The sequence below is a fragment of the Phacochoerus africanus genome, chromosome 11 (assembly GCF_016906955.1).
Source record: "Phacochoerus africanus isolate WHEZ1 chromosome 11, ROS_Pafr_v1, whole genome shotgun sequence".
Lineage (NCBI taxonomy): Eukaryota > Metazoa > Chordata > Mammalia > Artiodactyla > Suidae > Phacochoerus > Phacochoerus africanus.
The window spans coordinates 102,021,867-102,049,110 of NC_062554.1; the positions used below are offsets into that span (position 1 = coordinate 102,021,867).

Genomic DNA, 27,244 nt, shown 5'->3' on the forward strand with positions numbered 1-27,244 from the left:
AACGCTGTGTATGAGCCAGTTAGATTTTGGCTTCCTTGTGTCTTTCACTCATCTGTAAAGAAATATAAACTTGTGGGTTGACATTCCACTAAATATCAGATACCGTTGGGTCTTCAGAAAGTAAACTCACTAGAAATACCAGCTTTTTCTGATATTGGTAGTATTTTGCTCTTGCAGAGCACCTTGGAAAGATGCTAGCCCTGTTATGCTAAAAGAAATTGTTACTTCTGATAATCACTAGTGAGTGGTAGCTCAAAAAAACCCTCCACAAGTTAATTCTTCTTCTGCTATAATTTGTAGCACTGGCAGGGGAATCTGAGATTCTATTTTATTTCTAGCACAGCTGTTACTCCACACATTTGCACAAATTATTTTCTTTTCAAAGTTTTGGCTTTTCAAATGTAAGTTATGTGTAATTATACCATTGTAAAATCTCCTCTCTGCACACTCGCTCTCTAAATTTGAAGCCTTAATATTTTTACATCAATAAATACAATTGAAGATTTCTTAGTGGCATTAAATAATACTTCTGATGTATGAGATATTTCTGGCAAAATAGCCAGAGAGCTGAGCTAAGTCAGCTAGGATAGAAATTCAGTGCCTATAGGACAGCATTTTAGTCAGCAAGCAGTTAAGACGTAAGGAGACCAGATTTGGTTACTGCATCTGTTCCTAGTTCTGGGTTGAACTTTGGGAAATTTATTTCTTCTGAAAGAAATGAAGAAAATGTTTGTTCTTTAATTAAATTAAGAATTATACAAAAGAATATTTTTGTATTTTGTATAAATTAAATTATACAATTTAAAACAATTATACGAAAGCATAGTTTAACACATGTAAGCTATAAATAATAAAAAAAAGCAAAACCATGTGCCCACCTTAAAAATAGGGTAACATCAAGATTTTTGTAGGCTCTCCTGGCTCCCTCTTTGATACTATTTATCTATCTCTCATATGTAGGTTGTTACCTAAACTTTTACTTTTTAACATTTTTTATCTTATTTGTGGTTTTAACCCACATGTTTATCACCCTCAGCAAAATAGTTCATTCTGCTTATTTGTGAACGTTAAGTAAATGAAAGAACAGTAGGTGCATTCTTTTGCTCTTTCCCCTCAAGATTGTAAGATTTATCCATGTTGACTGCTGCGTGAATATACAGCAATATGGTGGACATGGTGATGCAATGCTAAGATCTTCTTTTTAAGGAGCGGTTCATCCCAGGTGCTGTGAGTGTGGATGGCAGATAGTCCTCAGCCATCAGCCCCTTCAGGAATGACCTCGGCTGAGGGCTGCCTCACCCAACTTCGTGTTCATTTGAGTATGTCACCTCTAATGAAGGATTGAGGTGGCATATAAAGACCTGGGCATCTTGACTCAATATGGGACAACATTGACAATTCATTTCAGTTCTAGAGCTTCCCTGATAGAGGACCCCAAGGTCACCTGAGGCCACTGGGCTTGCATTGCTGCTTGACTTCTTCCCCAGCCTGGTCCTGCTTCCTTCTTCCTGCTCAGGTGTTAATCCTACTTTAGTAGGCACTCCCTAGTAAATATCCTGTATACTGAACTGTCTCGGGTTTTTCCTAGGGAACCTAACTTATCTTTTCCCACTGGTGTCATTTGGGAGTTTTCGGGGGCTTGCTATTACATCAGTGCTCTTACTAACCTGGTACAAGTCTCCTGGTGTACACATGCACAAGTTTCTCTAGGATGGATGTCTAACAGTGCGGTTTCCGAGTCACAGGCTATGCACATATTCCCTTTTGCTGGCTACTGCCAAATTGTTTTCCAAAGTGTTGGTACTTATTAACTCCCCCATGTGTGGAATAGAAATGTTTGGGGCACTCTGCATATTCACAGTCCCTTGAGTTTTCCAGATTGTTAATTTCTTGTCAAACTGGCACATGTAAATGTTATTTTATTTTGGTCTGAGGTTGAAATCTCTGTATACTTATTGGCCCTTTGAGTTTCACCTTCTGCGAGATGAGAGTTCATCCTTTTGTCTATTTTTCTACTTTTTTTTAATATTGATTATTACGCATTCTTTATGTAGTCTAGCCCTTTGTTCATCATATATGTTGCAAATATCTTCCCCCAAAATGTTTGCTTTTTAAGTTTGTGATTACTTTTGATTAACAAGAGTTCTTTATTTTAATGCAGTCTAATCCACAAGTCTTTTCCTTTATGGTTTGTGCTTTTTGGATATTTTAAAGAAATTTAGAAGTCATGAAGACATTTTTATATTAACTTCTAAAAGCTTTAAAGCTTTGCATTTTGCTTTTGAACCATCTGGAATTTATTTTTGCATGTAATATGATGTAAGAATCAGATGGGGGACACAGTAGCCTTCAAAAATAGTCTTGGAATTTGCTTTTTCTTTTTAATTTGAGGACTGCGTCTGTGGAATAAGGAAGATCCCAGGCTAGGGGTCGAATGGGAACTATAGCTGCTGGCCTACACCACAGCCACAGCAACGTGGGATCCCCAACCCCAAGCCTGATCTGCCGGATCCCATGAGGATGGAACCCTCACCCTCATGGATCCTAGTCGGGTTTGTTAACGGCTGAGCCATGAAGGGAACTCTGGTATTTGCTTTTTTAAGCTGAGTGGTGGTTGGTTACATGGTGTTTTGTTATTATTTATAACTTACAGGTGTTAAAATACTCTTTTGAAAGTTGTATTGTTTTTCTGTATTAATAGCTATTTATTCTAGTGTCACTAACCAAATAACCCTATCTTTTCTCACTGACAACAAAACCACTTCCTTCACACATCAAGTTTCCTTATGTGTGGGGTGTTTGAAATTAAAAAGTAATTTCCGTGTATTTACTGATGTGCTTCCATAAGAATGTTGAAACATTAATATAAATTGAAGTAATCTGGGCTTTTAATTGTGTTCCTTTGGTCAATGTAAGGCAAAGATATCTTAGTAATTATTTTTATGTTTTCTTGATAACTGGTAAGTTTCCTCACCCTAGTCATCTTCAGGATCATCTTGGCTACTCTGTGCTCTTTGCTCGTTCATACATATTTTGGAATCAGACTGTTAGATTTCACCAAAAAGTCTGTTGGATTTTTTATTTGAGTTGCATTGAATCTATAGATCAGCTTGGGGAGAACCAGCAACTTTACAATATGAAATCTTCCCAACCATGAACAAAATATAGCTTCTTATTTATTTAGAGCCCCTTTATGGCTCATAATGTCTTAGATTTTTTTTCCATGAAGGTTCTACACATTTTTTTGCTAGATTTATTCCTGGATTGTTTTTATTTTTTGTTGCTCTGATAAATGGCACATTTTATAAAACATTTTATGTTCTAACTACTACTGGTATGAAGCAATATAATAGATTTTATGTATTAATTCTTGTAGCCAATGCTTACTCCCCTCTAGAAATGTATTGTATTTTCAAGAAACTAAGAGGAGATCCTGTTTGGCTCAGCAGTAACTAACCCAACTAGGAACCATGAAGATGTGGGTTTGATCCCTGGCCTCTCTCAGTGGCCCCATTTTTTTTGTTGCCTCCTAGATACCCCTGGACAGATCTGGCAGCTGTAGTGTAGGTCGCAGACACGTTGCTGTGGTTGTGGCTTAGGCTGGTGCCTACAGGAAACTAAGAAAAAGTCTATGGTATCTAAATTTTCTAAGGCTTAAATGTTACGTACATGTAAGACCAGAAAGAATGTAGGCTTTCTTGCCCATATCTCTTTGCCTACTTTGATTAGTCTTGGATTTTGATATTCTAGATTGATTAATCTTTCAAATATTGTAATTCTCTGTCTTTTCCAGGGAAGTGATGTATTTTAACCAAATGACTGACACAAGAGGATCATTTTTTTTGTTGCCTCCTAGATACCCCTGGACAGATTTGGGGGCCAGAGGATTGGCTTAGTCCCATTGTTTTTGTTTATTTTTTTCAAGCTTCTCTTGCCACCATCCTTCCTTTTCAGTTTTCTTTCCCCGACTTTCCTAGTCTCCTTTTCTAATTCTCTTCTCTCTTTATTGCTCTTTAGCTAATCCCCCACCCTTGATTTTTCTCATTTTATTTAGAATATGAAATATAAATCACATAAGAACATTTACTCCATAAGTTTAGAATTGTAATATCTGGTCATGTTGAGCAGGAGGATTTATGTGAATTATTTATAGAATAGAAATATCATAGGTATAATCATATTTTAGTATTCTTTCATCTGTGTATTAGGAACGAGTTCAAATTTTTGTATAAGGCTGTGAGACTTCCCCTGCCATAGTCATTGGGAAGACAAGAAATACTTTTATTTGATTTTTACCTGATAGCAGTTGGAAACCAAGTGTACATATTTGGCAAACATCTTCTTTTAAATCACTCATAGTTGGCAAAGAATAGATTGAAGTGGAGAGAAATATCTGGCCAACCAACTTTATGTGAGCTGTGACTTGCCAACACCTTTAATGTCTAGGTACTCTCCATTTTTTTTTTTAACTAGGTTTACTTAGGCAAGTATCTATCAAAATGCTACATTTTTTCTTGATGAACTCTGATTTCACTGAACTGTAAAATTAAACCACATTTCCTCATTTGAAATTGCTAAACTTCCTCCTCTGGACTTTCCAGTGATCAACTAGTGGGAGAAGAGTCACAATGAATAAGCAAAGAGGTTACTGAATAATTCTTTTTCTAGGGTGTGTCTAAAACATGAGCAACTGATCCAGGGAGGTAGGGTTGCTGGGTTTATAGTGTGTGGTGAGACTCTGGTCTCTGGATTTCCAACATTGCCAAATTTGTCTAATGCAAATGTTGAGATGAGAACCACATACTTAACTGTAGGAATATTTAAGACAGCAGTTATTACTCCCTAGCAGACTTAGGAAGCCATTATTTTTATTATTTCTTTCAACTCTGTCTACCATGGCTGTATTATAAGCTGGTCCTAGTCATGCTATGTAATGTTGTTTAATGTACCTTATGAATAGGTAGTTTTATGGTTCTCAGCCCTGGCTGCACATTAGAATAACATGGGGAACTTAAACACACACACACATACACACACTGGAGAGTAGGCCCCTTACCAGCTCAATAAAATCAGAATATTTGAGGTGGGGCTTGGCCATCCCCCTGAGGATTCTGCACAACCAGCATTGAGAACCACTGATTTATTGGAATAGGCATACATCATTTGTTATAGTCTGCACTTGATGGAGAAATTTTTTTCTTAATAAATTTCAGTGATTTGAAAATAGATATGCTTTTGCAAGGAAATTGGATTTTCTTAGTAAGATTCTTCTAAAGGAATTTCTTATCTTAGTTGAAACCTTTTAAGTGCACTTTTGAGAAGGTCTCTCCCAACATCTTTATAATCTTGAAAGAAAAAAAATACTTCTCAAAATATTGACACATTTGCATTCCAGAAGTTTTGAGTCATGTGTGAGATGAAAAGAAACTCACTGAAATTCTCTCTAGATGTCTGCAAAATCTACCATAAAAAGATTTTTCAGTAATTATCCATTTTCCCATTGTAGGTGTGATATAGGAAACGTAGTTCATTCTGTTTAACTTTTCTTGAATTTTGAAATTAGTCTTTGCCACTTTTTCAGTATAATATTGGCCAAGTACCCTAACTTCACTGAAGCTCAGTTTTTCTACCAGTACAGTGGGCCTGCAATACCTTACACTGTGAATTATGAAGTGCTTTTTAGCAATAAGCTAATCAAATCTATTATCCTAAGAGAACGAGTGATTATTCTTATTTTTTTTAATCAGTGAGAAGTGTGTCTGACACCTCAATACACATTGAGAAGAGTTTATACCTATATATCAACAACACTTCCCCCCTCTTTGCTCTGCTCTAGGTAGATCCAGGCAGCTTCTTCCTGTGGGAAGTTGCGTAGAGGGATCTCAGGATGATTCGTAAATTCTCAATGAAACCTGCTCATTGTCTCTCTAAATGTTTTCCAGGGCCAGCTCCAGTGCAGGAGTTGAGGACACCAGTTTATCCTGACTTTGGATCTTGTTTTGTCCTTGTTAATCAAGAATACAAGCTGAAATTTGCTCTGATTTATAGGATATTTTGCATATGTTATGCCTGAATATTGGAATTCATATTCAACATAATATTTTAACGTCTAAAAACACTCTTCTTATGTGGAGAAATGAGTCAAGTTTAAGCATTTTAATTTTGCAGAAATTGGGGAAATATACATTTCTCCCCAATTAATGATGATAATTATCAATGCTGTTTCTTCCAGTGTCTGAATCCTTTAACTGTAGAATGGGGAGGGATGTCCTAAAATTTTAGAATAAATATGATGGTCAATTAACTCACAAGTTAAATGTCTTGTGTAAAGAAAATCTTTACATCCTTCATCAAAATATGGCTTTCATACAGAAAGTACAGAGATCATAAGTGCACAGCTCAGTTAATTTTCGCAAAGGGAAACACGGCCGTGGAAGAACCAGCACTCAGAGCGGGAAGGAGGACAGTAGAACCCCAAGGTCCCCTTCATGCTCCTGCCCAGCAATCACTCATCCAGCACCAGAGATTCTTTATGCCTGTTTTCGAAACCTGTGTATAAATGAAATTGTACCATTTGTACCGTTTTTAGGAGGGGAGAGGATTTGGGCTGCTCTTGCTTTTATGGTGTATGTTGTAGCAAGTTAATTCATTTTTGCTGAGGTACAGCATTCCATTGTCTGGATACACCGCAGTTTACTCATTCTTTGCTTGATGGGTATTTCGGGTTTCCAGTTTTGGCTCTTATGAACTGGAGCACTATAGACATCATATGTGTCATTTGCCAAAATATGTGTATACGTCTCTTGAGATATATGTACAAGGGTAATTGCTAAGCCATATGTATTCAGCGTCAGTAGATCCTGCCAGTTATTTTCCAATTTATACTTTCATTAGTATATGAGAGTTTCGATTCAAGGCTTCCTTGAGACGCTTCCTGATCATTACTCCTTTCCTCTTCCCTGAAGTTTATTATTATTGTGATCTCTAATAAAATAGATTAGCTTTGCCTGTTTTTAAACTCTGTGATGGAATCATCAGTGTTCTTTCGTATTTGACTTTTCATTAATATTATATTTGTTAGGTATGTTTTTAAGCATCTCCTGCTAAGTACTAACTTGCTATTATTGTCTTATTGTTTCAGATATTTTAGAAAACAATTATGAGAGCTTACGCATACTAAATATTGAAAGAAATGGAAATGTTATTTATACCTATAAGGTATGCCTATATTCTTTTTTAAAAATTATGGTAAAGTATACATTACATAAAATTTACTATTTTAACCATTTGTATTCTTTTTTAAGAGTTTTATGCTGTATCTTATTGAGAGGTAATGAATAAGACTTGTTGGCATTTAATCTGTAACATATGACTTTATTTTGTGAGATTGAATAGGGTAATTAAAATTCAGTGTTATGAAATATCTCCTTTTTTAAAATAAAATAAATCTCTACATGATGTCTGACACAGTATAAATGAACGGTTGAATAAATGAACAGTTTCATTTTCTAAGGAAAAATGCCAAATAAGAGATGTTTAAAGCTAGTATGTTAAATTTTTATCTTTGAGAAAATATTAAATGTGATTACTCTACATCATCTGTTCAGATTTATGACATTCAGAGGCATTATTATTTAATAGTGCTTTCTTTTGTTTTTTTTGCTTTTTAGGGCTACACCCGCGGCATATAGAGGTTCCCAGGCCAGGGGTCGAATCTGAGCTCTAACCGCCGGCTTACACCACGGCCATAGCAATGTGGGTTCCAACCTGGATCTTCGACCTACAGAACAGCTGGGGATCAAACCTGAAACCTCACAGTTACCAGTCAGATTCGTTTCCTCTGCACCATAACGGGAACTCCTGTTTAACAGTGTTTTCAATGTTAATTGCTCTAAGAAAAGAAAATTTAGATCTGCTGATAACTTTATTGCAATCGGGAAACATGAAAAAGTGACTTCCATGGTGAGTTTGCTTTGAATCGTTATATTACCTTTTTTTTTTTTTGCTTAAAGTTATTTAAAGTTGTATCTATAAGCATGCTGCATTTGAGAATTGTATGATTCAAGAAATTTTGCTTATAAATATCATGGGATATGATAGACTTTTTTTGGCCACTTTCAGTGTTCATCAATCATATATTATTCTCTTACAGAACTAAATGGAAGTATGAAAAGATTTGCTCCTTTACCGTACTCAGTCCTAATAGCACTGTGTCAGACATCATGTAGAGATTTATTTTATTTAAAAAAGGAGATATTTCATAACATTCACTGCGCTGTACATTCTTATTTCTTTTCATTCTTGTGACCAACGGAGAGAGGCTCAGTCCTTCTCTAACATATGCAGCAAACTGCCTTTCAAGTGCTTTTTGCTAACACGGGTTGAATTATTACAGGTTTCTTTTAAAACTAGTAACATCCTAATTTCCTAAACAATGATGTTTAATAACCATCTAGTTTTTTTTTTCTTTTTAGGATGATAAGGGAAATGTTTTCTTTGGATTGTATGATTACCAAACCAAACAAAATGAGGTAAAAATCACCATAAATTATAGATTACTTATCGGTTACTGCTTTTAAAGATTTCCCTTTTTCTTGATATAAATTCTCATTTCATTTCATTTTCTAAAAATTTAGTTTCTATTTCTTTGCCTTCTTTCTCTTCTTCCTCTCTTTTCCCTTTACCATCATCTTAAAAAAAAAAAAAAGTATAAGGACTCCTGGACTAACACAGTAGCTGAAATCTTGCTGTTTTTTTTGTTTTGTTTTGTTTTGTTTTGTCTTTTCTAGGGCCAAATCCACAGCATATGGAGGTTCCCAGGCTAGGGGTCGAATCCGAGCTATAGCTGCCAGCCTGCGCCAGAGCCACAGCAAAGCCAAATCCTAGTCACATTTGCGACCTACACCACAGCTCATGGCAACGCCGGATCCTTATCCCACTAAGCCAGGGCAGGGATGAACCTGAAACCTCATGGTTTCTAGTTGGATTCATTAACCACTGAGCCACAACGGGAACTCCTCTTTTTTTGTTTTTCTTTTTAGGGCAGAACAAACCCTTAGCAGCTGCAGCTGTGGCTACTGCTGGATCCAACCTACCCTTTGGACACAGAAAAAGCTGAAAGACAAACACTATGTCTTCAGTTTCTTAAGTAGCTCCCATAAAAGATACCAAAGCAGATTTACATGTAGAGCCACCCGAGGCAGAATTGCCCTTCAAGGGCAAGAGGAACCGCGCCCATAGAAATATCTATTCCTGGAGTTCCCGTCGTGGTGCAGTGGTTAACGAATCCGACTAGGAACCATGAGGTTGCGGGTTCGGTCCCTGCCCTTGCTCAGTGGGTTGACGATCCGGCGTTGCCCGTAAGCTGTGGTTTAGGTTGCAGACGTGGCTCAGATCCCGAGTTGCTGTGGCTCTGGCGTAGGCCGGTGGCTACAGCTCCGATTAGACCCCTAGCCTGGGAACCCCCATATGCCGTGGGAGCTACAGAAATATCTATTCCTCTAGGAAGGAAGAGAAAATATCATTTATGACACACTTGCTCTGTATCAGGTACTTCAGAAGGCGCTATAATGTGTGGGTCTGATATTCAGACAGTAAATTCTTCTTCAGTATCTGTCAAGTACTAAGCACTGGCTTAGATGCTAAGAAATAAAAACAAAAACGGGGGTGGTTTTTGCCCTCATGAAACTAACAATAGAGTGAAGATAAACACTTAAACACATAAATGTGAGTTGTGTGGTGGGTTTAAAATTTATAGACATAACTCAGATGTGCTTTTATCTTTATCTTTATCTGATGGAAGTCAGACTTAGCTCCTGAGTCCCCTTTCTGCTGATGGAAAGAATACTAACTCAGTCTTGCCACATTTATTTATTTATTTATTTATTTAGGTCTTTTTAGGGCTACATCCATGGCATATGGAAGTTTCCAGGCTAGGGGTTGAATTGGAGCTAAGGCTGCCAGCCTACACCACAGCCACAGCAACACGGGATCTGAGACGTGTCTATGACCTACACCACAGCTCACTGCAACGCTGGATCCTTAACCCACTGAGCCAGGCCAGGTATCGAACCTGTATCCTCATGGATACTAGGTGGATTTGTTTCCACAGTGCCACCAGGGGAACTTCTGATCTTGCTTCTTAGTACTTCTCAAAGATCCAGGTGCAGAACAGGCCACCTTTTCTTAACTTTCCCCCAGACCACTCACATAAGGCATTTGTTGATGTGACAGGTTTGTCACAACAAACTGGGAGTTTGTTGGGGCAAGTGGGAAGGGGTCACTTTGTGCTTGTGTAAAAACAATTTACAAATATTGAGGGACTAAGAAATCTATAGAGTGGCACAGAAGGCTCTCGAAGGCATGTTATTACATGAAAAGAGCAAGTTGCCAGAATAATTCATTCCATTTATGTTTTTAAAAACTTACAGGAAGACCATGTCATATATATGTACATAAATATATACTAAAAATTCGTTTTGAATGATCTAGAAGGCTACATAGCAAATTACACATGTATGTACTTGTGGAAGAGAGTGGGGATTGAGTGAGTGAAGTAGAGAACTTAGACTTTTTATTTGGTAGCGTTTGCACGATTTAAATACTGAGGTGATGCTCCTGTGTTATTTTATAATTAAAAGGATAAAGCCCTAAAAATTAATTGTATACATCCATGACTCTTCTTACTTATAAATAAGAATCTCTCAGAGCAAGAGTCAAAGGAAACCAAACCTTCTTATTAACTCCAAGGTCACTTTTTCTGACTTCCCAACATTTTTCATCAACCTCTGGCCCTTGGATTCTAGTTTGTTCTCAGTGCTTTCTTAGTCTTGCAGGTACTAATTACCTTCTTAATATTTGAACTAGTCACTGTTTTTCTTAGCCTGTCCTCTCCTGAAGTCTAAGACTCTATCTTTCCTTATCCTCTGAGTGGATTTTAAGGGAGTTTGCCTAATATAACTGTGCTTGTCTCCAGTTCCTCAATCTGCAGCATCACATCCTCGTTCTGCCTGACCATTTTCATTTTCTTTAATATGCAAGGAAATGGAATCTTGCAACATTCAAACAGCAAGAAAATGAAAAATAAAGATAGACGATTACCTTGCCAACGCTCTAAATATATATAAGTCCTGCAGGAAATGCACTTGTGACAGTCTCTTAGACATAGTTAATGATGTCATATTTATGTCATTGTTTATAACGTTTTTTTTTTTCTTTTTGCCTTGGTAATCATAATAGCTAACATTTGAGGGCTTGTTATGCATGGTAGACACTGTGGTACATACTTACACGTGGATTATCTAACTTGACACTTCTAAGGATCCCCTGAGATAGGTAATAATACTATGATTGATTCCTCTTTTACTGATGGGAGGATAGAGAGGTTGAATAGCTCATCCAAAGTCACAGAGCTAGCAAGCAGCAGAGTCAAGATTTGAACCTGTGCCTAACTTGCCTCCCAGTTCTGTGTTCTTCACCACTATGCTATGTTGTCTCATGGTTAAATTTCAGTGCCAAACATGGCCTACAGTAGCAAACTTTTTTCTTAAAAAATCATCTGAAGCTTCTCAATATGGATAAACCAGTTATTGGTGATTCTTCAATAAAATGCTTTGCCACAGTTGTTAGAGAGCTAAATGGGACTTGCATTTGTAAAATTGTTATTTAACATGAAATTCTAAATGAAAAAATACTTTTGTTTTAATAGCATCTCTATACATTTGAGAAAGACCTGCAAGCTGTCAGTTGCTCTGTCAACAGAGAAAGGACTTTGCTGGGTAAGTTGAACTCTTTTATTGCTACAGTTCAAGAACTAAACTACATTTTTTGAGTTCCAAGGCGTTGAATTTTTGCACTGTTTGTTCTATAACAATAATTTTCTGAGAAAAGATGCTCTTGGGAGATTAGATTTGAAATAAAGAATCTGTAGGTTCTACCTCCAAAAAACAAAGCTCTGATTTTATCTTAATCATCCATTGACAGATCCTCTGAGCCCTCACTCCTTTCAGGTATAAAATGGTAAACTTTAACAAGCCACTGCATGGATCATTTGCTAATGGATTTTTTTTTCCATTAGCTGCAAGTTTAGTTCAAGCTGCTAAAGAAGGAAAAAGGAATGAGCTTCAACCAGGTAATGAAATGACAATTTTTAGTAGTCATTGAAAGATGAAGTTTTACTGAACTACTAAGTCAATTTTCAAGCATCTTTGCAAATAGCTTTATCTCAGAATAAAAAGGCAAAAAGGTCATGTCAAGCATAAAAAGATTTTTAAAAAAAATTATTTTTCAAGTAAACAAGAAAATACAGAAAATAATGTAATAGTGACTAACACATAGAGAACAGACTTGTGGTTGCCAAGGGGGAGGAGGAAGGAAGTAGGATGGACTGGGAGTTTGTTGGTAGATGTAAAGTATTACATTTAGAGTGGAAAAGCTATGAGGTCTTACTGTACAGCACAAGGAACTATATAAAATCTCTTGGGATAGACCATTATGGAAGTTAGTATGAGAAAAAGAATGTGTGTTGTGTGTGTGTGTTTATGTGTGTGTATTCACTATGCTCTGGAGCAGAAATTGACACAACACTGTAAATCAACTGTACTTTAATAAAAATAAAAAAATAATGAATAGCAGAAGTATTAAAAAGACAATTAGCATCTGCAGGCTATACATCGAAAACACACTAGAACCCAATGGACAGGTGTAAAAGTTTGGGAAGAGGTTAGTACCCCTTGGAGAATACCATTTTTTTCTGATATCTGGTGAACTGTTGACCAATACATAATGCACTATGAATAGTCCACCAATTCTAAATGAAATCAGTTCTACTCACTTACTAAGGCCCACTTCATAGGCGATTGTTTATGGGATACTCTCCCTACCTTCTTTTAATATTCTTTATCATCCATCTGTCTAGAACTCAATAAATATTGAGCACCCACTGTGGGTGTGGCACAGTGCAAGGTGCTGGATACAGTGGTGGCCAGAGAGGCATGGCCATTGCTCTGAGGGCAAGCTGCGGGGACTGGTGGTAGGTGAGGGTGCCCCACGAGGCATGTGTCTCATTTCCAAAGGCAGGCAGGAAGCCCAGTAGGGTAGGCTTTTCAATTTATCAAGAGTGGTATGGACTTTTTAATGTAAACTTTCAATTTTTAAATGTTGGCCCAGATATTCAAAAAAAACCTCACCTCAGGCAATGATAACCCCCTGTAGCTGAACCCAGCCTGTGGCTTACCCTGGTTCATCCTCTGGTCAGGTGGCTCTCATTTCAGTCTCTTTCTATTCCTATCCTACAGTGCTTTCCATCTGTTCTGCTTATTTGGCACTTAAGCTCCTTCTTTTGTTAGCACAGTTCCCACTCAGATGTATTCTCCTGCAGTTGCATGTGATGGAAAAACCCTTTGTACAAACTTTCCACGTGAGGCTTGTCAGGCAGTCCTGGGCTCCCAGAGAGCTGGCTTAGAGTGTCCAGGGAAGCAGAGCTGAATGTGGATGGGACTGTTGTGGAGACTTGAGCAGAAATGTTTATGGAAGATGTTGGCAAGCAGGAGGCTTTCCCTGAAATCTCATTATTATTTGACTCATCCTTACCTCCCCTCCTGCCATGTTGCACTGGGAGCCTCCACAGCCCTCTTCCCTCTTCTTCACCACGTCCTCCTCTCGGGATCCTTTGCTCCTCTTAGGATTAAGGGCAGTGCTCACTTCTGAAGTGATGGGGTGGGACTAGGTTAAGCAACATAGGGTCTAAAACTTGGTTCTGACCCCTAAAACAAGGGAACAGGCAGAGCCAAGCTATGACCCTGATCTCCTGGATTAACGCACCCCTTTATCCCAGAGGAGAAAGCTCATGTTCTTCCTCATCACAAGACGAGGCATATGTGCAGAACCTTGGATTAGCTCCTGTGCTCCCAGTTCTCTTTTTTGTTTTTTGAGTTTCATTAAAAATCATTATCTTTTTTCTTTAGGTTCTTAAAAACTAAGATATAGTTGGGGTGCAGTTTTATATAAGTTACAGGTGTACAGCCTAGTGAGTCACAATTTGTAAAGGTTCTACACTATAGATATTATCAAATATTGGCTATATTCCCTCTGTTGCACAATATGTCCTTGTAGTTTATTTCATACAGAATAGTTTGTTCCTCTTAATCCTCAGCCCCTATCTTGCCCCCAGTTCTTCTTGAATCTTGTTCCTTTTAGCCTTTTAACCTTAGAAATGCCTTATTATGTTGGGAAACCTAGTAGAAACTGTGATCTTTACATGATATTTGCCACCTATGCCTGCTTGTCACACAGAACAGTGGTGATGATGTATACCATGAAATGTACGTTCAGACCAACTTTACCGTAAGTTTTATTTGGCCACATTAACCCTACCTATTCAGGTCATCTTACTCAGCATTGAAAGTTTGATGCAATTCTAGTGAAATTATCTGACCACATTTTTTAAAAAAAGTATTTGAATGAACAGTGTTAATTTTTGTTTTCTTTTTAAAAATTACTTAATGAATTTTATTACATTCATAGATGTACAACAGTCATCACAACCCAAATTTTATAGCATTTCCATCCCAAACCCTCAGTGCATCCCTCAACCCCCCAACCTGTCTCATTTGGAAACCATAAGTTTTTCAAAGTCTGTGAGTCAGTATCTGTTCTAAAAAGAAGTTAATTGTGTCCTTTTTAAGATTTCACATGTAAGTGATAGCATTTGATGGTGGTGTCTCATTGTCTGACTGACTTCACTTAGCATGATAATTTCTAGGTCCATCCATGTTGCTAAAAATGCCGTTATTTCATTCCTTTTAATGACTGAGTAATATTCCATTGTGTATATGTACCACATCTTTATCCACTCCACTGTCGATGGACATTTGGGTTGTTTCCATGCCTTGGCTATTGTAAATAGTGCTGCAATGAACATTGGAGTACGTGGATCTTTTTGAATCATGGTTTTCTCTGGATAGATGCCCAAGAGTAGGATTGCTGAATCAAATGGTAATTCTATTTTTAGTTTTCTGAGGAATCTCCATACTGTCTTCCACAGTGGTTGCAGCAATTTACATTCACACCAACAGTGCAATAGGGCTCCTTTTTCTCCACACCCTCTCCAGCACTTATTGTTTGTAGGCTTTTTGATGATGGCCTTTCTGGCTGGTGTAAAGTGGTATCTCAGAGTGGTTTTGATTTGCATTTCTCTAATAATGAGTGATGTTGGATATATTTTCGTGTGTCTTTTGGCCATCTGCATGTCTTCTTTGGAGAATTGTCTGTTTAGATCTTCTGCCCATTTTTTGATGGGGTTGTTTGTTTTTTTGGTATAGAGCTGTAGGAGGTGTTTATATATTTTGGAGATTAATCCCTTGTGAGTTGATTCATTTGCAAATATTTTCTCCCATTCTGTGGGTTGTCTTTTCATTTTGTTTAGGGTTTCCTTTGCTGTGCAGAAACTTTTAAGTTTAGTTAAGTCCCATTTGTTTTTATTGTCATTACTCTAAGAGGTGGATCTGAGAAGATGTTGCTGTTGTTTATGTCAGTGAGTGTTTGGCCTATGTTTTCCTCTAAAAGTTTTATGGTATCTGGTCTTATATCTAGGTCTTTAATCCATTTCGGGTTTATTTTTTGTGTATGGTGTTAGGAAGTGTTCTAATTTCTTTCTTTTACATGTGGCTGTCCAGATTTCCCAGCACCACTTATTGAACAAGCTGTCTTTTCTCCATTGTATATTCTTTCCTCCTTTGTCATAGATTAGTTGACTGTAGGTGCATGGGTAATAGCATTAATTTTTGTATTGGATACCCCATACTCCATCTTCTTAGTTCACCTTTCATATCAGCCACTGCAGTGAGAACAAGCTCTGCCCACAGGTAATTTTGACACACAGCATGTCACCTCACCTGCTCTACCTACTTCTTGCTTTTGGTCCAGAGTCCTTGGGAGAAAGTTTACCACCTGCATGTGTATCACCTGCAAGAATGGCTAGAGAGGATTCCCAGTAGAGTAAGCCGTGACCAATGGGGAGGTGAGGCGCCGCTCATTCTTAGGTGCTCCCCAGGAAGCTCCAGACCCAAGGTGGTCACTAATCTGACAGCGCCAGTGTACTGCATACCCTTCTTCCCTGTTTCACTCTCCCCACACATGGCAGCCCTTCATAGTTAAAGTGATCCTGATGGACTGGGAATCTGGGATTAGTAGATGCAAACTACTGCATTTGGAGTGGATAAGCAATGAGATCCTGCTGTATAGCACAGGGAACTACATCTAGTCACTCGTGATAAAACATGATGGAGGATAATGTGAGAAAAAGAATGTATCTATAGATGCGTGCAGCTGGGTCACTTGGCTGTACAGCAGAAATTGACAGAACATTGTAAATCAACTCTAATAGAAAAAAATAAAAATCTTAAAAAAAAATAAAGTGATCCTGACCACTAAGGTAACTTTTTTCTTAGTTTGGGTTCCCACCCCCCGCCAAGTAGAGTCTGAGGCAGGTATTTGTGTGCAATTTGTTTATTTGTGGGATGTTCCTGGGAAGTAGCCTTAGAGGTGTGTTTAAACAGAGATCTGAAAGAAGGGAGAACAAGGCGCAAGCGTGCGCCTTCTGGGGAAGCTCATTTCTGACCGAAGGAACAGTCAGCACAAAGGCCCTGAGGCCAGAGTGTACTTGGTAGACTCGCTGTTCAGGTTGAGGAGGCTGGAGTGGAGTGAACAGGGGGCACAGTGCTGGGAACTGAGGGCGGCGGGGAATGAGGGTGAGGTGCAGGCGGATGATGGAGACCTTAGGAGGCCTTTTGTTCAGTTAAGATTTCAGAAGTTATGTAACCAGAAAGTGCTATAAGATCTACTATAATGATTTGTCCTTTGAACAAATGTTTAGCAAAGACAGTGCTCGCTTTAGCAGCACATATACTAAAACTGGAATGATACGGAGAAGATTAGCACGGCCCTGTGCAAGGATGACACTCAGGTTCGTGGGGCATTCCGTATTTTTATGTATGGCTGGGTCACTTTTCTGTGCAACAGAAATTGGCACAACACAGTAAATCAGCTATACTTTAATAAAAAGATATTTCACGAAGACATATTTAATCTGTTTTTGAATAATCTGATGTCATTTGATTATCAATTGTAGTTTGCCTCAAGATATTAACACTGTGTTGCTTACAATGAGATTTTTCCATTGCAGATGAGACAAACTCTAACATCTCAGACATGCAGGATAAAGTTCCTTGGGCCACATATTTTACAACAAAGTTTTTTGGCAACGGTGCTTCTCTTCTTGGCTGGGGCCATGGCAGACTTAATGTTTTATTTAGAAAGTGGCCTTCTGTAGGAAACCAGGCCCAGCTGGCCCTTTCACCCTCCAAGATGGAATTACATTTGCCACAAGACCCAGCAGATCCCGCAGGAGCAGTAGGAGTGACCAGGTGTCTTGGGCTCCACTGCTGCTCTATCCCCTCTCTGCTCACTCCCTCTGGCCGGGCTCCATCACAGACTGGAGCTGTGATTTGTTTCCAGAGCTCTAATAACCAGAGCTTCTCCAGAAACAGGCTCCGTTGGACCCTTCCAACCTCACCACCATTTCACATGTACCTTCACCTGCATCAAACCAGGTTCTTTGTTTTCTTAAGCGCTGAAACCGAGGCATGTGGAAGTTCCCAGGCTCCAGGTCAAATCAGAGCTGTAGCTGCCAGCCTATACCACTGCCACAGCAATGTGGCATCTGAGCCACATATGCAATCTGCACCACAGCTCATGGCAATGCTGGATCCTTTACCCACTGAGTGAGGCCAGGGATCAAACCCGCATCCTCATGGCTACTAGCTGGGTTCATTACCGCTGAGCCACAGCAGGTGCTCCAGACCAGGTTCTTTATTTCACTCTTCACCCTCCCTACGCCATGTCTACCCTTGGGCTTTATTTTTTTTTTTTTAATTCAGTTTAAAGAAAACAAAACAAAAATGTTCTCCCATCTCCCCCTCACCTCCTGCAACCACCGGTCTGTTCTCTGTATCTGTAAGCTCGGTTTGGGGTTTGGTTTGGTGTGGTTTGGTTTTTAGATTACTCATATAAGAGGGCTCATACTATATTTGTCTTTTATGTTAATTAAAGTATATTAAAGTAATGTAGTGTTAGTTTCTGGCGTATAGCAAAGTGATTGAGTTATACAAATATGTATTTTTTTCAGATTCTTTGTCATTATAGGTTTTTACAAGGTATTGACTAAGTTCCTGTGCTAAATGGTAGGACCTTGTTTATCTACTTTATATGTAGTAGTGTGTGTCTGTTAATCCCAAACTCCTAATTTACCTCTCCCCCCACTTTTCCCTTTGGTAACAATAGGTTTATTTTCATTGTGAGTCTGTTTCTGTGTTGCAAATAAGTTCATTTTTATCATTTTTAAATTAGATTCCACATATATATGATATATGATACTTGCCTTTCTCTGCCTGACTTCAGACTTTCGTCTTAGTATGATAATCTCTAAATCCACCCATGTTGCTGCAAATGGCATTGTTTCCTCGTCATCTGACTTATTTCACTTAGCACAATGCCCTTGAGATCCATCCAGTTGTCCTTTTTGATGCTGCTGCTCTACTTCCTGTGGCACCGTGTCCTGCCTGGACCTGTCTTGCCCTTCAGGGATGCCCTCCTGCTCTCCCCTGATACCCAGGTTCTCTAAATTCTTAAGACAACTTTAAATACTTCATGGAATCATGGGATTTTTATGGCTAGTAGTTATTGTAGAAATGATCTGATTCTGTAGCCTTTCATTTTATTTTTTACATAACAAAGCACTGAATTCTAGGAAAGTTTTGTGATTCTCTGAAAGGTGTATGTTAGGTTAGTGGCAAATCTCAGGCTAGAACCGATGTCTCTAGAATGCGGAGTCATAGTGCTTCCTGCTACATCATGAAAGCACATGGTGCGTTATTGAGAGACATTTCTATTTGCACAATTACTCTTAACATTGTGCTTATTAGTTAAGTGTCCGGGCTGCCCTAAAGAGGGGAAAATTAGTGTGGGAAGATCCTCCCATTTTAAGCAAGCGGATTTAGCTGATAGCTGTTGATCTTTTCTGGAAACATTGACAAAAAGGCCAAGTATAAGGGGATTCTTTATTTTTCCAATGAGAAGATTCCCCTAAAAGAGTTTTTTCCCCATTTGGAATATATAAGCTTTTAGGGCAAGAGATAAAATCGTCAAATATGAGCTTGTACTTCTTACTCTATTAATTTAGTTATGTACACTGAACATAACATAATAAGGAAAATTGCTTTTCTCCCCCTTATTCTCACATTTCACAGAACATTTCTATTTTTCTCCACGAGTATCTTTGACATTAATATTTTTCTTAATCCTAGAGCCATTTTTTGAGTCACCAAGCAGATTTCCAAAGCATCTCACTTTTACCTCTATCCCAGCTATTAGAAATACAGCACTTCTGAACTGGTATATGATCTTGTCACTGGGGTTTTTATTTTAAGCTATGAGTACTCACTGACTAAACATTTGCTTTCCATTTGTTTTGTGTGTGTATGTGCATGTGTGTGTGTATGTTTACTTGTGTGTGTGGCCATGGCCATAGCATGCTTGAAATCTCCCAGGCCAGGGATCAAACCCAAGCCACAGCAGTGACAATGGTGAATCCTTAACCACTAGGCCACCAGTGAATTCCTGTCTTTGTATGTTTTAGATCCCACAGAATAACCCACACACTGCTTAGCTTTTTCAGTAATCTCTAAAAGGTGTGTTTAGAGAGATATCAAGTCCTTGAAACTGTGAGGCAATCTCCCAGAAATTGTTTTACATTCTTCTTCTTTTTTTGCTTTTTAGGAGCATACCCACAGCATATGGAGGTTCCAAGGCTAGGGGTCAAATCGGAGCTTTAGCTGCTGGCCTACACCACAGCCATAGCAATGGCAGATCTGAGCTGCATCTGCAGCCTACCCACAGCTCATGGCAACAGCAGATCCTTAACCCACTGAGCAAGGCCAGGGATTGAACCTGCGTCCTCATGGATCCTAGTCAGATTCATTTCTGCTTATATTCTTTACCTCCCTCCTCCCCCACTTTTCTTAACAGAAAGCAGTGCTGTTCCTTTCTTAAATAGTGAGAACTGGCATTGACTCAATTCCAGGCTGTTGCACCAGCCCCTAATTGTACATTATTATTCAAAATAAAGTCACTGAGAAAGAACCTGAGAATATTAGAGTTGTTATAAGAATTCAAATAATACAAGGCAGCTCCTTTTCTGAGGAGGGGAGGTGTTGGTCTAACTTTGGATATCTGTGGTAACCCCATTCTAGCCTATGTCCAAAACTTCCTCCTCATTGCTATCTTTTATGACATTTGCTCAGATGTGACGCTGAGGAAACGAGTGGGTCTTTATCCAGGCAGCTCCACCACCCTTCCTAAGGAAAGCAAAGCCCATGTTCCAGTTGCTATCCACCATAACATAGTTCGTGCATCAGAAATATCTTTGTATTTTCCTCCACAAACAGTCTTCATTAATTTGCCACAGAATTGCACTGACACTGAAATGAGTTGTGTCTGTTTAGACGTAGAAGCTGAGAGGGCCTGTGCAGAGTGGTAAAAATGGCTGAGACATGGATAGGAGCTTGTTCCTCACTCCTTGGATGTTGACTTCTCCTTTATGATGTTTTCTGAATCTATTTGGGGGTTGCAGAAGGGTCAAAATCAGTTTTAAGAAAACTGCGTTTGTTTGTAGAATAGCCAATACAGTAAGTAACGCATATTATGTTTTCAAAAATCTGACCTCTTTGGAGAAAATAATTTGTGGTATTCTGGACTTCGTTACTAAAAGTGTTGTTTGCTTTGTAGGATCAAAGTGCTTAACTTTGTTAGTTGAAATCCACCCCGTTAACAATGTGAAGGTTCTAAAAGCAGTGGATAGCTGTATTTGGGTACAGGTAAGTGAGTATATCTTATGTCATTAGTCAGAGGAATGAAACCTAGAGGCAGTGGTGTTACAATCACACACATTATCACATTTCATCCTCAAACAATCTAATAGATGGGTATGGCTGGAATTAATCAGCTCTTCCTTTGCAAACATGAAAATCAAAAACTCAAACCTAGCTCTCTGTCTCTATTATAGCTTGGTTTGTCTGATAGCAATGAAATGTTTTTCAACACAAAATATTGACTATCAAGACACATTTAAAAGTTTTAAAATGATTTACCTAATGTACTCATAGAGTTGGCTGATTAAACATCTGATTACATGATGTAATTATCCCTTACTTATCACCTCCATGAATTGATGCAGAGGCAGTGTATGTATAACATGTGTGGTCTAGATAGGGTCAGTCTAGAACTTGCAAATTCCGCTACCTGCTAAAATGTATGTGTAACCCTCAAATCATGATGCTTTCAATTGCAGTCATTTGCAGTCACCTGATGCACATGTTCCTGGCTGAGGTTGAGCAAGGTGACACTGCCTCTTTGTTTCAGCTCTCAGATTGTAAACAGATGTTTTCATAGTCCACTTAGCTCCGTGTTTTTTGCACTCTTTGGCTTTTGTTGATGATTTCGCTGTTGAAAATGTCCCCTAAGCCTATTGCTGAAGTGCTGTCTCGTGTTCCTAATTGCAAGAAGGCTGTGTGATGCGCTTTATGGAGGAAATATGGGTGTTAGATAAACTTCCTCCAGGCATATGTTTATAGTGCTTTTTAAAATTGAAGTATAGTTGATTAACAGTATCATGTTAGTTTCAGGTATACAGCACAGGGATTCAGATATATATATATATATATGTGTGTGTGTGTGTGTGTGTGTGTGTATGTGTGTGTGTGTGTATATATATATGTATATGTATTTTTTCTTCTTCAGATTTTCTTCCCTTATAGGTTATAAAATATTAAGTAGAGTTCCATGTACTATACAATAGGTCCTTGTGGGTTATCTGTTTTATATACAGTTTGTATATATGTTAATCCCAACCTCCCCTTACCCTGTAGTGCTATTGACTGTGGGTTCACTGCTAACGAATTAATGATATATATGAAGTAAGGTGTCTTTAAACACATTAGGCAAAGTTTTATTTTAATTTGTTGACAAAAGTATTGTGACTAGAGACTTGCAGGATCCTCTCCTTGCATTTACCCTGGGAGCAAGGGTTCAGTATTTCAGGTTCTTATAGCCTGAGTGTCTGCCTCCCCTCCCCCCACCTCCTCCCAGCCTCTGACTGTGGGTCTCGCTGTCACAATGTGTGTTGGGAGAGGGAATCATTGCCCCCCCACACTGCCCCTGCATCCAGTGGCCGGGGTCATCCACTGTCAGCCAGTCCTTCCAGTTGTGCATTTTCACCACCAGGCCTGGCTTCCCTGAGGGCCACTGTTGGCTGCCAGCCAGGCCTGGCATGGAGCTTCGTCCCCTCCCCCAGGAAGCCACTCTGTTGACACTGCCATGGGCTCAGGGTGACTGTGGGATAGAGCACACTTCCCTTTTCTGGCCCTTTCTTTTGGTTTCCTTAGCATCTCCACCGCTAGCCTGGGAACCTCCAGGGCTCTATAGGTTATGAGACATTATTGAAGGATGGACCTAACTAAAGGTCATCAGAGTGCCAAAAGGAAATAAGTTTTTACAAGTATATGGTCGTAAAACACTGTGAATATATGAAACATTACTGAATTGTATACGTAGTAGTGAAAATGGTAACTGTGGTGTGAATCTGATCTTAATTAAAAAAATGAAAAGTTCAGGATGCATGATTGCATCTGTAGGTCAAAGGAAGTCTCCATCGTGTGAAGTAAACCCACACTCATCTTAGGTCCTCGCCCAGGTCCCTGCTCCTCAGGCTTATGTCTGTGGAGAGAGAAACTCCTTCAAACCTTCATCCATGGCCAGTCCCCAGCTGCCCCCTCTCTCCCTTCCATTCTCCTTTAGAGAAACACCATTCACGGTCCACTGAGTTGGGTCCTGTCCTGGGATCTGTCTCCTTTTCTTACCAAAACATCCAGTATTTCCAGTAGCACATTTCCCTAAGTCACATGGACAGCCCTGACCCCCTTCACAGAGGAACTTCAGCAAGACAGTAATAGGTGGAGTTTGGATCTCAATCTGGGACCCTTTGAGAGTTCCCTACCAGCCTAAATGCATCTTCCAGAGAGTTCCATTGGGTAATTACATACCTGTCTACATGCCTATAGTGCCTACCTTTCAACAACTAATATTAGTAATCAGAGTCTAACACCATCATTGCGAAGATTCAGATTTCCCTAAAATGATATAATCTATGTAGATTCCTACTCACAATGCAAATAAAACACCCCTCGCCCCAAGCTTTACACACTTTTGTAGAGATGGGTCTGAAGCCTGTCTATTTGTATTCTCACTTCCAGGCCTTGCTTGAGGGTTGTCTCATTTTAGAAAGAAAAACTGCCACCACCTGAATGAAACTTTTAAAATCATGTTCCCATGAGTTGCCTCCCAGAGACCAGGCAAAGGTTTAGAACCATCCACGCCTTAGTCCAAGTCCCAGTCCTAGGCGGCCAGGCCCTGGCCACCTCTGTAGACCCAAGGGAGGCCAAATCTGTAGTTTTTCCTTATTTTGAGGTACTGGTTGTTTACTCCTCCACTGTTTATGTGCCATCACTCATCTTTGCTTCTCCTCAACCCCAGCACACAAAGTATCCTTTTTGATGTGTGTAATTCCACAAATCAGGAGATAGTGAAGTCTGTGTTATTCCTGCAGGTAAATTCTGTTTTACAATCTATTTTACAAATTGGAGGTCATTGCTGTGAAGCATGATAGTTAATGTTTTGTTTTTCTAAAAGGGGAAACTTGACCACAAGCAATTTAAAAAGTTGACCAGTTCTATTTCCATTTTGTCATTCTGAAAAGTTAGGACACCAGGTAAAAATTTTGTCAAAATATTTCCTAGTCTTTAGAGAAGAGAAGCTGCTGACTGCAAAATAGGGCATAAAAGGTTCTATTCTTTAATTATTCTCTGAAGTTCAGAGGGAAAACCCAAAATTTGCCAGTGGAGCTTATCTAGTAAGCTCTTTCATATTGTAAAATGAAACTGCTCATTTGTAGTTACCCTTTTGATGACAAAAGAATGAAGTCACTGGAGTTATCGCATGGCCAATGTTTCCTCATTAGCACAGCATCAGGCCTTGTGCTTCTGGCTGCCAGCTTTGGCCTGTGGGCTGGCACACATGGGCAGGCGCAGAGGAGAAGGAGAAGGGTGGATCAAGCCTTTTCTTCCCAGTGAAAATCCTCCTATGCTTTGAGGCTTGTAAATCCTTCATTACATGCCACACTGTCACTCACTGTCCTTTCCTGGAAAGCCCCTGGTTCTGTTGTGCTTTGTCTCTTGGATGCAGGACTTTGGAAGTTGTGGTGGAAAGTATGTTTACCTGGCTCTCAAATCAAATGCCAGGTTGAGTTGCACAACACATTGTGTTATCACTCTTTTTCAGTGCATGTCAAATAGAACTTTCTGTCCAAATGTTGTTTCCATCATTTCTTTTCTTTTTTAGGGCCACAGCCATGGCATATGGAGGTTCCCAGGCTAGGGGTAGAATCTGAGCTGCAGCTGCCTGCCGGCCTACACCACAGCCACAGCAACACCAGATCCTTAACCCACTCAGCAAGGCCAGGGATCGAACCTGCGTCCTCATGGATACTAGTCAGATTTATTTCCACTGAGCCATGATGGGAACGCCTCCATTATTTCTGACTGGCCTCAGAATCATACATACCAAATAGGAAGCACCAGTCCTGGAAATGGCTTACCTTTTAGCTTTACTGTTTAAGTGACTTGTGTTGGACCTGCAATGGATTTCCCCTGGAAAGCCAGGCCCCTGAGAGTCTTCCTTTTTCTTCTTTGCTTCTATAGTGTGTGTGTGAATGTGATTCCCCTCAAGTCTTCTGCGCTTCCCCATCCCTTCTATGGCATGTGCCAATAGAGTGATCAAACACAACTTTTGAAATATTTGTGTAAGCAATGTGGTTCCTTATGATTTTGATGAATTTCCTCTTTACAGTTCCTCTACCCGTATGTTGAAAGTCGCCCTCTACCAGTGAATCATCTGTTACTGATTTCAGAGGAGAAATGTAAGTATCTCTCCACTGGATAGGTGAGGACTTGGTGAATGGTGCACCTCCTAGTACAGTGCAGGACGTGATGAAATCTTCTGGGTGTCCACTCACCACTGCTAAGGGTCCACTGACCTTTGTTGTCCATTGGAGCCTTAGGACTCCCTTGAAAGGGCTTTCCTTCTGCCTCCACTTGTTCCCTTACTTGCTCTGCCTCCATATCTGATAGGCTGCTGCATACATGGATTTCCAGTTTTGTCACATGGTAGAATGTGTGTAGAACGGCTATGCGGGTCATTTTTACCTTCTTTAGTCCATCCTTCTTTAGGATGTTGGTCATAGTGGATAAGCATGATATAAGGGGAGAGGCTTAGGTGGAAAGAGGGAAAGGCCTTAGAAGCAAAAAGAATGCCCTGGCAATCCGGCATTGCTGTGAGCTGTGGTGTAGGTTGCAGATGCATCTCTGATCCCGTGTTGCTGTGGCTCTGGCGCAGGCCGGTGGCTACGGCTCCCATTGGACCCCTAGCCTGGGAAACTCCATATGCCGCGAGAGTGGCTCTAGAAAAGGCAAAAAGCCAAAAAAAAAAAAAAAAAAGAATTCCCTGGCAGAGCTCAAGAACACATAGTCACTTGGTCATGTTCAGGTAGAGGCAGATAAGACTGGGACATATGATGATTTCAAGGCGGGGGTGTGGAGAGAGGGCAGAATTCACTGGTGCATCTTATCTAGTAAGCTCTCTTAAGCATGTTATAAAGTGAAACTGCTGATGTATAACTGGAATGACAGGACCGAGGGATTAGGTTTGTGTAGGTTTGTGTTCACTTCCTATGCTCTTGCCCAATTATCTGTCTCATTTTTCTAACTAGAACCAGCAGAAGATACAGATGGCTGAATCTAAATTGCTTGCTGAGAAAAAAAGGACTATCTACACATCAATAACGTGTTTAGAATTTTGTAAATGTGAAATTGACCCCTTTAAAAATACCTCCCCCTAATATCCAGTATAATGAGTTTTCTATCTGATATTTTCATGTAAAGAGGTGTTTGGTATTTGGAAATTAGAGATAAAATCTGCCAAATGAGCCCTGACTAACCTTACATAAGACGGACGGTATAGGAGAGAAAAACAATTATTGAGGGAACCCAGGGGAGCAGAAGAGTTAAATGCTTCATGTATTGTTGATTTCAAGGAGCAGAGTAAATGCTGGACTTGAAACAGGCTGCAAAGGGCGGGTGGAAAAAGGTGGATTTTGTTTTGAGCCTTTCTTGCGAGATTGCCATCTGTGATAATACTATTTTTTTCAGCCAGTTGTTTAATCTGCTTTGCTTTTATTAAAAAAAAAAATTCCCAAATGTTAGGTGAAAAAAAGTACTCATGTTTTTCATGAAGGTTAATGCTCTGTCGTTTCTTTGTTTCTTTTTTTTTTTTAAAGATATTGAACAATTTCATATCCAGGTTATCCAAGAAGATGGAAATAGAGTGGTAAATATTTGAAATTCCTTTTGCTCTAGAGTTTTTCCCATAATGAGTGGCATTTCTAGACTGTTAAGGATGAATTAATGTTATAGAAACAACTGTTTTCTTTAGTTGGTGTCTTTCAAGTTATAGACTTGCCAGTGTAACGCGTGAAATACTCCTTGTGAAGTAGATACTTGTGAAGATCCGTGGAGTTGATTATCTCCTTTATATCAGCCTCACTACCCCCATCTCTGTCTCCTGAGATAACTAATGACAGCCTTGTACGACTCTTTCAATGCTTTGTACCTTGCTCAAGATACAGAGATATAGTTGCTTTTACCAAAATTGAATCATAATACATATTAATTTGCTGCTTTTGTTTCTGCTTTTTACTTAATATATTAGGGGTCTCCCTATAGTTTCTAAATAGAGACAGGGCTTTTTCCTCTAATTTTTATGCCTATATACACATAACAAAATGGGATCATAACATACAAGCTGAGGTTTGATACGATTCAGTTTTCTTTTCTTTTTTGCTTATTTTCTTCTACCTTTCCCTTGCCTTTTCACCTCTAACTTTCGTTCACAACCTGGTTTGTACCCTTTCATACTTTTCTCCATGCCTATGTGTCTCCCATCCCTACCCCTGACACAGTCAGGGGTTTGTTTGTTTCTTATTCACTCCTTCCTCATTCAACTTTGTAGAATTACCTGCTGG

The 27,244-nt window shown here is 39.3% G+C and overlaps 1 protein-coding gene and 1 non-coding gene across 11 annotated transcripts in view; both read left to right on the plus strand.

Moving 5' to 3' along the window:
- The window catches only part of GSAP (gamma-secretase activating protein), a 94,145-nt gene that overhangs the window by 5,986 nt on the left and 60,915 nt on the right, over positions 1-27,244 (plus strand). For all 10 annotated transcript variants that reach the window (XM_047754167.1, XM_047754172.1, XM_047754174.1 and 7 more), the window contains exons 2-8: positions 7,142-7,218; positions 8,475-8,531; positions 11,708-11,777; positions 12,077-12,130; positions 20,842-20,930; positions 25,015-25,084; positions 26,501-26,550. In XM_047754167.1, coding sequence (XP_047610123.1) covers positions 7,142-7,218; positions 8,475-8,531; positions 11,708-11,777; positions 12,077-12,130; positions 20,842-20,930; positions 25,015-25,084; positions 26,501-26,550 — 467 coding nt within the window. The remainder of the gene's footprint in view (positions 1-7,141; positions 7,219-8,474; positions 8,532-11,707; positions 11,778-12,076; positions 12,131-20,841; positions 20,931-25,014; positions 25,085-26,500; positions 26,551-27,244) is intronic.
- Positions 16,882-16,987, plus strand: LOC125112324 (U6 spliceosomal RNA). The gene has a single exon (XR_007131117.1). It is a non-coding gene; the product is annotated as a U6 spliceosomal RNA (small nuclear RNA).